The sequence below is a fragment of the Mus caroli genome, chromosome 7 (genome assembly GCF_900094665.2).
Source record: "Mus caroli chromosome 7, CAROLI_EIJ_v1.1, whole genome shotgun sequence".
NCBI classification, from domain to species: domain Eukaryota; kingdom Metazoa; phylum Chordata; class Mammalia; order Rodentia; family Muridae; genus Mus; species Mus caroli.
In genome coordinates this window covers 48209496-48224476 of record NC_034576.1, presented here as the reverse complement: position 1 = coordinate 48224476, position 14981 = coordinate 48209496, and the positions used below count along the sequence as shown (strand labels likewise).

Sequence of the window (14981 nt, the reverse complement as noted above, 5' to 3'; positions counted from 1 at the left end):
GAGGACTACTCAGGTGATAACAGCCGAGAGGACAGCCCAAGGATAAGAGGGCAGCAGAGGTTTGGAGGGCAGTGGTGAGCTGTCCAAGCAGGCCACATGAGGGTGTGACTTCTTCCTAGGAATGCAAGAGGAAGACTCTGGAGGCCAGAGGGAGGGAAAGGCCACTTGGGAGGGGACTGCAGTGAATTAGAGACAAGAGGGCAGGGGCTCAGGGTGGACTCATGGCAGTTGAAAGCTGAAGGCATAGTCACATTAGAAGTGTATTTTAAAGGCAGAACTAAAAGGTTGAAGACTTCACTCTGACAGGTTCAAACCAACTAGACTCAGTAATTTAACCAACCAGTCACCTTGGGCCACCCTCCATGAGATCCTGCATTGGAGCACACCCTCACGGGGCTATGAGTCCTGACATCCCACCCTGGGACTTCCTAAGTCGGACAGCCATGGCTCTGATGGTACACACACACACCGTGCTTATACAAAAACGTCTGTGCTTTAGGTCTTGACTGTGACCATACTACTGGCATGGGAAGACATCCTCTGGGCTGAAAAAAGATGGAGCATTTTCCACTATACATAAGACAGGAACTGGGGGCCAGCTGTCATTGGTTGGATGACTCTCTAAAGTGACCTCTCTAAGAGTCTCTGCTAGGCTCCTGGGCCGCAGCCTGTCACCACTGAAACCAATCTGGGTTCTAATCTGGGTGCACACTTCTGTATATGTGTGCTGATATTACTGAATGAACAATGTGGAAATACACCCATATATACACTCATACATACTCATATCTTTGAATATGAACATTTCTGTATTCATAGGCAAAACACAAATCACATATTCACACATCTTCATTCAAGTGAATACAAGCATACATATATTTAGTACATAATCCCTTGCTCTGCACATATATGTACTAAATAGATGCATATACACATAAATATATGTAAATACACCATTATGCATATGTAAATTCTTACCGATATATTACTGAATTAATTCAACTCTCTGGCACCTGCCTTTTTATGTTTGTCCATGTATGTTCATTCACATGCATATATATGTATATATATATATACCATATGTATGTTCAATCACATGCATATATATGACATATATATACATATATATTGTTCATCTAAATATATAAACACATTATCATGGTTACAAATATTCAAGTGTATATGTTCATAGACATGTCTGACCATTCCTGTAAATAATAACAAATATTCTAGGTATTATTTCATATTTATATTTGTGCATATAAACAAGCTATATCAATAGTCAATGTGAACTTGGTAAAGGAAAAACAACATGAAGCCAGCTCAGAGACTTACCAGGTGTGGCAGGAAGAGACTACCTGGTCCCCAGGGAAATATTCCTTCCCCTTCCAGGTACATGGACACTCCTCTGGTGGGAAGCATGCGTCCCCATGTCTGAGCAGGCTGGAGGGACACAGTAAGCCAGTGGTCAAAAGAGCATTCCTTCTAGATTTGTAGTAAGACCCAGTCCACCACGGGTGGTGCCATCCCTAGGCAGGTAGGCCTGGGCTACATAAGAATGCTAGCTCTCCATGAGCTACAGAGAAATCCAGTTAGCAGCATTCCTCCATGACTCTGCTTCAAGAACCACTTGAGTTCCTGTCCTGACTTCCCTCAGTGATGGACTCTGACCTGAAAGTACAGCCCAGATAAACCCCTTCCTCTCTCAAGTTGCTTTTGGTCAGGGTGATTTATCACAGCAACAGAAAGCAAACTAGAATAGCTACTGACACCCCTATAATAGCCCCAGGGTCCTTTGGAGCAATGCCCAGCATTGTGCATTCTTAGATAACCTTAGAGACATGTTGACCAGGGTGCAGAAGTAGCTAACTGTGGGCTCAGTGGGTCCTGGAGAGGAGTTGTTGATGGTATTGGAGCATCTTTGGGAGCCTTTTCCCATCAAAAGGACTTTTCAGGATTGTAGAACTGCCTCCCTGTCACAGTCCCCCTTTCATGAGCCCCATGGGAGTACAGGTGGATTCCCCACGGAGTGGTCTATATATACCCTCCAAGCATCCTGAGCAGACCCAAATCCAGACCAAGGAGCCAGGCCAGGTCAGAATCTATCTCTGTATGGTCACAATCTGAACAGTGAAAGACCCTGGCTCCTGACTGCAGATACCTCAGGCTGAGAGGCAGGCTTGTGCAAACAGGACAGTATTTCAAGAGGTCTTCAGTGACACACTCCACTGTCTGAGGTCTGGGTGGTTGTAGGTAAAGCAAGGATCCTATGCAGGTAAGTGCCCTGGCTGGGGAAGGAGCAAGCACATACTCCACACTGTGTTCCCTACCACTCTAGGCAAGGAGCAGAGCTTGCAATAAAGGAGTTTTGGTCTGAGCCCGGTTCCTTCAGCAGACTACTCCCCTCCCTCTGGCCCTGGTCTGTTTTGTCTTCTGTGAAATGAGTAAGCCCCTCCCCACTTTGAGACTGACAGGGAACATCGGTGTCTTAAACATTGTAAAGCTCCAGCAGGCTGTGTCCTGCCCCACCCACTGCAAGAGCTCTGACCCTCATTTCATGCCCTTTGGTTGCCAGACCCAAGCCAGGGCTCCCAAATGACCACTAATCTCAGCACAGACTGAAGGGCACAACCCCATGTTGCCAAGTCATGGGGCGGAGGTGGCTCTGGGGGCCTCCTTTGGCCCAGACCTGAGAAAGTCACTGGCAGAGCTAAGCGCTGGCCCCTGTGTACACAGCACAGCCACAAGCCCAGCTCCTGTAGCTCCCCACAGCCTGCAGCCTCTGTGCATCATCTGGACACCCAGGAGGGAGGCTGCTCTTGTAGGTGTGGTTTTCTTTTTGGATTATTCCAGGGGCGCCACCCTCCATCGAGGGCTGTGATCATGGAAGGAGGCTGAGAGCTAGCCTGGGTCTTCTGGTGCCTGCTCTTTGATTATGGGGTCCCTTGGGCATTTGGGGTACATAGGACACCTGTCTCCATGCTTCCGCTTTGAAGCCTTGTTTAATCCATCTGTTATGGTGATAAGTGTTCGGTGCTCCTTTTACCACTGAAACACTGAGTATCAGAGGAACAGGTGCCTTCCTCATCTGAGGTCCCATGGCTCGCAGGAAGCAGAACCTGACAGGCTCCATTCCAGGCTGAGCTCTCACGCTCCTGTTCCTCCCGGGCTCCCCATAGACATCACAGCCACACTGTCTCCTCCATCCTCAACTGTGTGAGGATCATCTCCGACCTGACGTGCCCAGATCTGCTACCGTGGATTCAGGCAGGCAGGCGAGTTTCTAGTCGTGTAGATACATACCCCTGGGGACAGGCACAGCCCGACAGGCAGGGGCCACGTGCTGGCACGCTCAGGTTCAGCAGCTGCTGCTCACACGTCCTCTCCCTGCTGAGCTCAGGGTCTGGGTGCAGCTCACTGCAGTTCATGAACACCTGGCCTGCTGGACAGGCAGCAGCTGGAAGAAAGGGGGTTACATGGCACAGGCCCTGGGCTGGACTGCATCTGGGCTGGTGGTGGTGCTGTGTGGGCAGCTGGAAGGGATGGGCAGCTTCTGTGTATGGTGTGGGTTCCCGCATCACAGGGACAAAGTAGATAGGTCCTTCTCACACTACAGGACAGCCCTCGTCAGCAGCACCCGAGGTAAACGGGGCCTCTGTACTGCCAGTGGCACCATGAGTTCCACACCCCCCCACACTTCTCTTACTTTTTATTGCAAGTGCCCTGCATCTCCCCTCTCAGAGGATAGAATGGAGGACTGTCCTGCCGTCTAAAGGCAGCAGGAACTGAATGGAAGGGTCCCAGTATGACGAGGTGAGGGACCCAAAGATGAGTGGTCTAGAGTGGTGGCCAGAGGATTTTAAATGGGGAGAGTCAGTTCCTGGCTGCGTCTGTTTCTCCGACATAACCCTCCCCGTCTTCAGCAAAGTCTGCCATGCACAGTCACACTTGTGTGAGTGATTATTTTAGGGAGCCCAATAAAAGGCAGTTAAGTTCCACCGCCAGGAGAGAATAGAACAGAAAGAAGGAGCCAGACCCAAAAGAGGAAGAAATCCAAGCCAGGAGAAACCCCTAGTGAAGATGCTCTGGAGACAGGACAGGAAATGAGGGTAGGAGGGAGGATTCAGAATTATCTATGACGGTTCAGAGGGATGAGGCGTGTCACTACAGTTACCTAGTGGACCCAGCCTCCAGGCCTCCTCTTAATCACTGGGCGTATGCTTACCAATCTCTGCCCCGTTCTCCATGGGCCCTCTGAGGATGCTCTAACCCTCATGCTCTGCCACTTCCAGGCACCCCACGAGTTGTTTACTACTGTATCATCCCTGACCTATGTGCTATGGAGAAGCTCAAAAGTCCAAACTGCTGTTCCATCTCTGGGACCTCATGTCTACTCCTGGGTTGAACAGAACCCTTCTCAGAAGATATTTGGCAGCTCAGAGGGGGGAAAAATATCCAGGACTAGCAAAGACAAGCAACTTTCTTAGATCCCCAAGTGCTCTCCAGCAGGTTGAAGCGGAGATGGGGTACCACTCTATAAGCTGGGACCTCTGCCAAGAGTTCAAGAACACCAGCTCCCATGTCAGGGCAAGCTAGAGTAGGCTCACCTCATCCTCACCAGCACCCCAGTTCTTCACTCTCTTCTCCACAGCCACTTCCCACCACCCCAAAGCCCCCCTTTCAGCCCTGCTTACCTGGGGCTCGGCTGTCACAGCTCATGACCCCATCTTTGCAGTGGCTGCAGAGAGTCAGGGGAGTGATCAGCCCAGCTGGTCATTAGGGACCCACACAGCACAGGCTATTGCCCTTGGGCCCCTACTTACTATCCCTCCCCACCACCATCCCTCACACAGAGTAAGAATGTGGGTGCTACTTCCCATGTAGCAGCGGATACCCAGGAAGCTCACCAGTGGCCCAGGGAAGGGATGTCACTGTCCCCAGGGGGGTAGTCCACTCCTTGGAAATGGCAAGAGCATTGGTTCCTATGGAAACAGAAGGATTAGAGCAGACTCGGTAGTGGAAATGAAGACACCCAGGGCCCCACTCTCAGACAAGGGTGTGTGGAGAGAGGTGACAGCAATCCCTGGGGTGTGACACGTCTCGAGGGAGCTAGAAAGCCAGACATAGGACTCAGTGCCAGGTTGGGGACCATGGTTGGCTTCTGAAAGGTCTTCAGCCTCCCTGACCCCACTCCCCCACTCATCACCCCCACCAAAAGCAGCCCAACTTAGAGGACAGAGCACAGAGGGCCCAGCTCAGAGCTCCACCTCCGGGCCCCAGTCCATATTAAAATGGATACTGTTCTGGAGTGGCATCAGAGCCATTCAGGCCCAGCATCTGCCCTGACAGGTCACTGTTGATGCTTGGCTGGAGACTCAGGCTAGGCCTTCCCAGGCATTGTCTCCCAGATTCTTCTCTGGGACCCTGGGATATAAGAGTGTCGCTCTGTCTTTTATCCTTATCTGCAGTCACTGGCTATATGTCCATATCACACAGCTCTCATGGTTGAGTCCAAAACTGCTGGCCTTAGGGCAGAACCGGCTAAGTCTCGGGGACCCAAGGGAGGGACCCTGGAATCGTCTTCCCCAGAACTCTCCAGCCAATTCCTTGTCTTTCCTGTATATCTCTCTGAGGCTTTTATTAAGGACGTTGGTGGGTACATGGCTGAAATCTACTGGAGAGCCCTGCAGTGTGATAAGCTTCTGAGTGAGTCCCATTTGCCACCTAAAAGGGAGCGACTTCTTTTCTTCACTGCCAGTATACCTCCAAGCAATTAATAGACCATTTCACAGACAGAGAAACTGAGGCTAAGACCCCAGAAGCCTTGCCAGTCATCCTAAACTCATGTGGGTCACTCTTCCCAGTCTACCTCTAGTCACAGCTTCCTCCAGCCGGGCTACAGAGCAGTTCTCACCTCAGGCTCCCTCCTGCCTTCCCTCACCTCATGGCCACTCAGAGGCCACTTCTGCTAAGCCCCCCCCCCTGCCTCAGCTGTGTACCACAACCAGGACCTCTAGCCTCACACTCTGTGTGGCTTTCCAGCTCTCCTGACCTCCCCAGTCCCCTAAGGGCCTGTTTTGGGGAGGAGGGTCTGTCTTTCCACCTTCGATTGTGGACTTGGGAAACTACACTCTACTCTGGTCTCTGTTGGATTTTCAGGGCCTAGAAATGTCCTGGGCAGGCTGAGGCATGCACAGATGTTCATGGGAGAAGAGAGCTAAGGAGAGAGAGGTGTCATGGCTCTGGTGCAATCTGTTTTACAGGAAGGAGAGAGAGGCCCGGGAACAGTTTCAGCAGAGGGAGCTACTTGCCTCTCCCAGCAAGGCCTGCATGCTGGTGGGAGGAAGCATGGGTAGAGAGGCTCAGCCCAGCTGTCCAGAGCAGACCCTAGCCTCCCTCCCTACCTCTCCCAGATTCCAGACTGGCCATTCACCTGGGGACACAGAGGTCAGCCTGTGTGTCCAGAAATGTGTCCGGTGGGCAGGTGCAACCCTCTACGCACTCCTCCCTGCTGAAGTTGCCACCTCCGTTAGCCCTACAGGCATCAGGGCTGGCCAGGTCCTGGCATGTCGGTGCGCACAGGGTCACACAAGGGCTGTACTCCTTAGTGGCCTCACAGGACAGTGCTGTAGGGAGAAAGGAGACCAAACTTGGTCTCTCTTCTTCTCACAACTGTGTGGGGTGGGTTTAGCATCTTGACAAGAAAAAAAAAAAAAAACTCAGAGAGGGTAAGACATTTGCCCTGTCCCTGGTCACAGAGCAGCCCAGGGTCAAAGAAATGTGTCACTGTACTGATCTGTCAAGACAGCATCCATTACAATCAGCCTGGAAAAGCAGGCTCTGTTCTTAAGGGTCCTGGGGAAGAGCAGAGGTCAAGACCCCAGCCGCTCAGAGCCCAGCCTGTTATGCACACACAAACACATGGCTCTCACAGGTGTGTGAACACACACAAGCATGCGTCCCTCACTGGGAAGATCACAGACTCTCTCTCCAACATATTTGTCCTAGGGTTCAGGCCTGTCATCTCCTCATCAGGCCACCATCCTATCCCCAGGAACCTCACACAGCACCAAGGCCACAAATCCACTGAAACTGCCAGAATCAGCTATTCTCCATCCCAGGATTCTCATCAAAAGCCAGCTCACATGAGCTTATAAACAGTGCAGATGTTAGGAACCCACAATTAGAAGTGATGTTTTCATGGATACAGGATGTGGATAAGGGATGATCGAGCATTTTTATTTTTAAATTACTTGAGTGTGTATAGCCAGCATTGGGAATGACAGATTCTATCCAAACACCTCTAGAGACACTAATTCAGACACCAACAGAGCTTTGTGCAGTATCACAAAGCACGTTACATGCCTGGCTGGACGAGAACTCAGAGCCCCTGGCTCCCAGCACAATTCTTTTTTGCTCAGGGAATCAGGGCAGTAAGGACTAAGACTCAAGGGGCATCAGAGGGGCACATATGTTAAAGTGCCTGTGACCTCAAACTGGTTTCGGAGCCAGTGCTCTTCAGTGTGCCCATCCTCCTGCAGTACAAAAATGGCTCTGGAGGAAACTGCCCATGGAGGTGGCAGAAGGGGAGGTGAGCAGGGGGCTAAGTTGTGCTTGGCCAAGCTGACAGGATATGGAGCAATTATGTCCCAAGTGTTAAGCTTACAGACCACACTGGCAGGGAGAGAAGCAGCTTTGAGTGGCAGTCAGGCTGGAGGACACAGGGCTCTGCATTAGAGCATCCAGGGCTAGGGGACACCTGTGTCTGGATCCTAGGCTCTCATGGATGTACAGGGGTGGGGCACTCACCACAGGCTGGCAGATGGGCACGGAAGTCAACCGGGAGTCCATGGCGCTGGCATAGTCGTGCATAGTGGGCCAGCGTGGCACAAAGGCAGGGCTGCCCACAGCGGCAGGCATCCCTGCGGCATTGCTCGAAGTAGGGTATTGGGCTCAGATATGCAGAGCAGGGTGCAAAGAGCTCTCCCGTGAGCACACTGCAGGACTGCAGCGCATAGGAGGCTGGAATGTGAAGATATGGTCAGTGAGCAGGGGTCTGGCTGCCTGCTGCCCCAAGACTCAGCCGTGTGCGTGTGTGTGCACATGTGCATGCATGTGTTCATTTGTGTGCACACATGTGTGCACTTCTATGACTAGCACATGTATGTACATGAGCATGTGCATGCACACAGCAGGAATATGGGCAGATACTTCATGCAATGATTCTACCTCATACCAGGTAAGGATCTGTCTGTTAAGGGAGACACAGAAATGAAAATTGCTGACCAAATTCCAGACCCTCACATAGCCAAACTGGTTAGAAGAGACAATCAGTAAACAATTTTGCTAGTCAGGTAGAAAAACCATGAACGTAGGGCACAGAGAAACCTAGGGAAAGGCTAGGCAGTCTGGGGAGGGGTGGGCTAGGCAACTGCTACTTTAATTCAAGTAGCCAGAATCAGGTAAGAGCATGGCTGGTGAAGTGGGGCTACATGGGTGCAGAGCTTGGGAGGAGGGCAGACCTGTGTGTCAGAACAGCATGGACACTTTCATGGTTGGAGCAGAGTTCAGGGCAGCAGGCATGGAGGGACCTGGTTGGACACTTGTGAGGATCTGGGATGGGTATCCAGTACTGAGGTGAGTATCGGTGACAGTGATTTGACAGGAAGCCTCCCACCCACCTGGCCTTCATCCCCTTCTGTCCCCTCCCTGTGGCTTCTCCTTCTGTCACTCCTACGCGTCTGACCAGCACCCTCACTTTGGGTTGCCATCTCGCCTTTCTCAAAACAGTTCACCTCCACTCCACTCCCCAGGCCTCCCCAGGACCCCCCAGGACCCCAGTCCCCACCAGCTTGCAGATGCACATCGCAGGGGTCCAGCAAGGAGCCAGGGACCAGTGGGACGCAGGCAGACAGGGTTTTCCACGAATTGCCGAACAGCTGTGGTGTGTTCTCAGGGACACCCACTGGAGACCTGTAGCCGTGGCAAAGCGACAGTTGCACACTTGTTCATGCAGACACGGGGATCCACAGAACATCTACCCACACAAGCAGCCATTGGCTTACATCTAAACACATGGTCACAGGGTCGGCATGAGGATGTACTCTGAGTCACTTCCAGGTGAGCACGCACAGTCTGGGATAGACCGCTTGCACACAGCAACAATCAGAAATACGCATGCATATAAACACACACACTGCACAATTGCATGCCAGACACACCAGTTGTCAAGGTGTTGTGTATAGCCACGTTCAACACACACACAATTAAAGACGTGCTCATACACAATCCCATGTAATAAGACCCAAAGGGATCACACGGGGCGTAGGATTGTATGCTTTCAGCCACTACCCCCAGCTCTAACTCTTAGAAAGAATATCAGACCCCAGCGACCTATGACCTTCTCCATCTCCCCTCCTGGGATGTAGGTAGGAAATGGATCATGCATGGGGAAAAGGGGAGAGAAAGCTGAGACAAGCGTGCATCTACAACACAGCTAGTGTCCACAATCAGCAAAACCCAGTGTGAGTGCTACAGAAAAAGAGCCAGTATTCTGTGTGGGTAGGGTGCTGCCTGACACTCACCATGACTCTCACCATAATGCCCATGATGATGCCTACCATGATGCCCACCATGACGCTCACCATGACGTCCACCATGACTCCCACAATGCCTGCATTACTGCTCTGAGTTGTGAGCGTTCTAACTAAACAAGGCAGAACTCACACATGCCTGGAGAGCAGTGAGCAGCCCACACACTAAACCAGGGTCTGCCTCCACCACTCTGGCCAGCTGCCCAAACACCAGCCCTACTGGGCAAGACAGGAAAAAGCTTCACTTATTCGTGGGCACACCTCGCAAAGCTTAAGGCGTCTTGTTCTTCGTAGCAAAGCTGGACCCCTCCTTCTGACTCTGGGATGCCTTCCGTATCTCTATATCTTGAAGAACTGGCCGAGACTCTCCAGCCTCAAGCTCATTCTCACCCTTCTCCTTTCTGAGCAGCAGACTACTGTCCCTTTCCAAATTCTTAAACTGTGGCCACGCCCAGAGAATGCATTCTCTCAACTTTCAGCTCATGGGAAATGGCTTCCCTCTGTATACTGGGAGGCATGCATTGTACAAACTCAAAAGTATTCAAGCACCCTGTAGGGAATGGTCATAGTGGCCTCCTGGGGCAGGCAGTGGGAACACTAGTGTCTCTGGCTTGTGGGATCTTATCTTCACCTAAAGGTGCTCACAGTTGTTAAAACAAGTAAACGTCTGGGACTAATCAAACCCAGAAACTTCTCATGGCCTAACCTATCTACCTTAGGATTGTGGGAGTGCTTATGGAAAACAAGGCTTAAATGAGATTCGTAAGAGTAGGACCCAGGAACCAAATCCACTAAGTGATCTTTCCACATGCAGAAGACTGTGACCATCATTTTAACCAATCATACTTCAATTTAAGTGTGGAAAAGCAAACTAGGTGGTGTGTGTGTGTGTGTGTGTGTGTGTGTGTGTGTGTGTGGCAACGTCTCTGGATGCAGACCCTAAGGGGCCCATGGGTCTCCCTCTCCTTCCTGTCACAGGGCAGGAACACATACAGGAAGTCGTCCTGCGTGTTGCCGTTGAAGGTGCCACAGAGGCCCACGGTGTCCTCCACCCATCGCTGGTCCACTTGCAGGTAAAGTCGCAACCCTTCCCGGTCATAGAGGATCCGCACGCCCACATTGGTCCTCACCCTCAGGAACACGGAGGACAGCCTCCGGATCTCAAAAGCATCTGGCCACAGAATGGGAAGTGGGACGTAAGCAATTTTGTTAGTACGGCCCAGGGTTCTGCCACCAACTGTTTGGTCCACTCCCACATCTGCACACAGCTCTGGCTTCATCCTGCAGAAAGCCCTGCCTCAGGATTGATTTGCCAAACCCTGGCATAACCTACCATGCAGCCTCTGGGAAGAAATGTTACATTGTGGGTTCCAAGTAACAGCCCGTCTCTTCCTGAGGGAGTATAGTTTCTTGCTCTAACACAGGAAGACTTGTATAATGACCCATTTTTGTGCAACCATACAATCACAGTGGATTAGACTCAATTCTGGTGAGGGGGAATAAATACTGAGCCTAGAGACAGGAAACAGTCCCATGAATGGCCTAATGTCAAAAGGAACTGTCACACTGTCATGCCGGAGTGGGGACAAAGGCACATTTTTGGAGTCCTGTTTCCTGAGTTCAGTGTCCCCTGGCCTGATCTGTGTGAGGGATTGCCCATGCCGCAGATCCCTTAGAAGCTGGGGAAAGGGTCTTGAGCTACCACCACCCCGAGCCGAGCCATACCATCTGAGTAGGGTGGGGTGATCTTGTACTGGTCAAATAGAAGGACATCTCCTGCCTGGGTCAGGGTCACCTGTCTCCGAGGGTCCTGGTGCAGGATCACTGACACGGACTGGACACAGGCCCCATCCTGGTTCTAGAGAAAACAAAGGGCCAATGGGCAGCATTAGTCTGTGCTGTCCTGATGGCTTAAACAAAACCCTCCGTGACAGAGACTCAGCCCAACTTGAGGAGCAGGCTGCTGAGAGTGAGAAGCTGTCCAAAGGCACAGAGCAGAAGTGACTCCCACACAGCTCTGTCTAGCTTTGGAAACCATGGCTCCCTCACGTGACTGCAACCCAGAGCTTTAATTGCCTCTGTTTGCAGATCTTACATAGAGACCTGCTCATACATCGTATTCTGTATGCCACTGAAAGGCAAGCGGAAACCAACTCTCCTCAGAACGCTACCACAGGCCTGTCAGAGAAGCAGAGAGGGTCCAAGGCCAGCCTAAGTCACCTTGGCCTTTGAGGCAAGACCCCGCCTTAAAGTGGAAAAAAAAATTTAAAGGGCCAGGGCTTTGTAAAGGGTCAGCCCTTACCTAGCACATATGAATAAGGTCATAGGTTCTGTTCAACCACCACAGTAGGCAGGGGCAGGGAACAGTAAATGAGCTAATAGTCCCTGGGCCTTGGGTTCTCCACTTTGAAAATGTCACTTACCACACCCGCCCGTTCATACCTCTCCCACAGGAAGACATCTGCATCTTATTCATTCATAGATTCCCTGAGTATTTGCCATGTGCAGGCTGCACTACACTGGGCAAGTGCATTCTCAAGCTCAAGAGTGCAAATTTATGTGGAACGGAGACATTAAATAAGTAAGTACAGCAGTGGCTGCTGTAAGCAGGGATAGGGTACCAGCAAAGCACACAAAAGAACAGAGAGGTTGCTGCAGAGGCAGGAAAGGCTGTCCCTGTCCCCGGGAACAAGAGTGAAGAGTCATGCTGACAGCAAAGCCTTGGTACTGCTGTGTTCTGCTCATAACAGTGAACTATCCTGGAGCTAACTCTGTCGCTCAGCCCTCACTATGCTCAAACGCCACATCTAAGCATGGCTGCAAATAGTGGCGCCATTTTGTAGATCAGAAAACTGAGGCACAAAAGGTGACATTTGGCAGGGCCATGTGAGAACTGTAACCTGTCTTTGCCATGCTTTCTTATATGTTTCCTGTCCCATTCCTCTAAGAATACTGCTAGACTCTCCCGAGTCTCATTATTGCATTTAGATAATGGACTCAGAAACCCACAGCAGTAGGGATGTAAGTTGACATTAGAACAACATTTCTTTTTGGCTCTCTGAGTTGCTAAAAGGGAAATATATGTATAACCTGCATGTATCTGCATAACCAATGAACATGTATACCTACCAGCATTTCTATATATCACATATAGAGATATATAGAACTATATCTAAAAACACAAACTCACTATGCATTCACATTCCAGCTCTAATCCACCATGGCATGGCTCATTCTAGCCTGCCCCCTTTCTCACCTGTTTCTGTTATTGACATCTTACATTAGCATGCAGCATTTATTACATGTAGCCAACCCATACCTACGTGTTGTTGCCCATAGGGCCGGAAATAAAGACATGTGCAGATGACCCTAAATCCACACATATGATATGAGGACATAAAAGGGATGCAGGAGCCAAATGGAAAAAAATCTACCATTGGTCAAACCTGAAACAATTGAGTCACAAAATAAAGAAGCTACAGATTGTCGCCTCAAATGTAAATATGCAAATAATATGCAAATGTCACCCTGAGACAAAACCATCAGCAAATCCCAAGGGAGGGAGCCTTCTCCGGGTGGCTAGGGGGAGGGGAAACTGGCCAGGATTTCACAAGCTTTCAAGGTCATTGTAAACTAGGAAAGCCTGACAGACAGCCAAAAAGAGCCCAAGACTTATAACTATATCTAATATGCGGTGCCGGACCAGAAAAAACATGGCATTGGGTGAAAACCAATGAAATCCAAGTAAACCGTGGCCTTAGCTAATGGCAAGGCATCCATACTGTTGGCTGCTTAGGAAGTTCCATGCTGCATTGCTTTGAAAGGCTCCTGTAGGCTCATGTGTTTGAACACTTGGTCCAGGTTGGTGGTGGGTGCTCGGAGTTGTGAGGCTTTTAGGATAGGAGCCTTAAAGGATGAAGTGTGTCATGGGGGAGGAGTTGACAGTTTATAGATTCAGCCCACATTCAGTTTTTTCCTCTCCCACCGGCCCCGGTGTGTTTCCTGCGTGCGCTTGAGATGTGATAGCTCAGCTTTTGTTCCAGTGGCCTGATACCATGCTTTCTCCACCATTATGGATATGCCCTCTGGAACCATAAGCCCAAATCATTGTTCTATCAGCTACTATTGGCCATGGTGTTCTGTCACAGCAAAAGAGAAAAAGCAACAAGTAGCAAAAACCGCCTTGGGTAGCATAGGATGTTAACAAGGGAAACGCTATGTGGGAATAGGTCCTAGCTTGGCAAGAACTGTATAACACTCTGAAGACACTCTAAAATACTAAGCTGAGTTTGAAACCCCTTTGAGGTGGATGTCTCATGACTCTGTGACAACATCTGACCTTGGAGGCAGGTAAGATTTGGGTAGTCATGAAAGTCCCCCCAAAGCCTCTAAGATGGCTCATTAAATGTAAACAGGGAGGGTGGTAATGTCTACTACCTTGGTTTGTACTTATTAGCTGCTATACAGGAAGTCAAAGTTCAGCCCACTGGGTATACACGTCGTCCTGGGTACCACCACCACCTCTGTGACTGTGCCCAGCACACTCCATCCTGACCATTCCAGTGCCATTGTTTTCCGGCACGATCAACCCTCGGGGCGAGCTTCCTCCTTGTTTTTGTGTCTATCTTTATAGGGACACCGTTAGGTTCAATGCCAAATGGCTTTCCCTTCTTTTCTGCTAATGTACAGGACTATTTCCTCTGCTACTCTACTCTCCTTTACACCTCGGATCATGTAGTATGTCATGCCAAGTGACCTGCCTGTAAGCTGTGAACACCTGAAAGGGTGTTGGGTGTGACTCCTCTATGTAGCCCTTTCTGTGCTCAGCCCTGAACTTGCAGGAGTAGGACTTCCATAGGTTCATCGTGTAAATAGAATCAAAAGCAGGAACCCTGTCTTGAGGCAGAAAAAAAGCTTGCAATCAAGAAGCACCATCCAGCAACTAGACAGGCTTAGGTTGGATGGCTGCCTATCTGGGATGTGATAGAGAGAAGGCTGAGCAAGGCACCCTGGGGCCCCACGGTCCTTATGTGCTCTGGGGCTCTTGAGCCGCATGAATGGGAGAAGTGGAAACTGCTCTGTCTTTCTGTCACTCCTCTTTGTTCCCACATTCAAGATGCAACAGAAGTGACCATCTTGGAAGACAGTCCCCTGTGTGGAGAACAGCTGAGAAGGGACCATGACAGAGAAAGAAAAGAGGTCACTCAATGTGGGACCATGAAAGGCAGACCGTTTTGGTTGAGCGAGGCTTGCTCCAGAGACCCAGTAGAAAACTCTACAAGGGATGGAACAGTGAGCCACGTTCCCAGAGACAGGTGCCTGACACCACAGAGCCCCCAACTCCATAATTCTGTGACTATCAGTCATGCAGACAAAGCCCCAAGCTCC

The 14981-nt window shown here is 50.4% G+C and overlaps 1 protein-coding gene across 1 annotated transcript in view; it reads right to left on the bottom strand.

Moving 5' to 3' along the window:
- Positions 1-14981, bottom strand: part of Otog (otogelin) — a 69673-nt gene that overhangs the window by 38891 nt on the left and 15801 nt on the right. The window contains exons 16-24 of the mRNA XM_021168148.2: positions 11319-11451; positions 10587-10764; positions 8849-8973; positions 7810-8022; positions 6434-6626; positions 4908-4982; positions 4695-4738; positions 3304-3457; positions 1336-1443 (exon numbers count right to left, since the gene is read on the bottom strand). Of these exons, the coding sequence (XP_021023807.1) occupies positions 1336-1443; positions 3304-3457; positions 4695-4738; positions 4908-4982; positions 6434-6626; positions 7810-8022; positions 8849-8973; positions 10587-10764; positions 11319-11451 (1223 nt within the window). The remainder of the gene's footprint in view (positions 1-1335; positions 1444-3303; positions 3458-4694; positions 4739-4907; positions 4983-6433; positions 6627-7809; positions 8023-8848; positions 8974-10586; positions 10765-11318; positions 11452-14981) is intronic.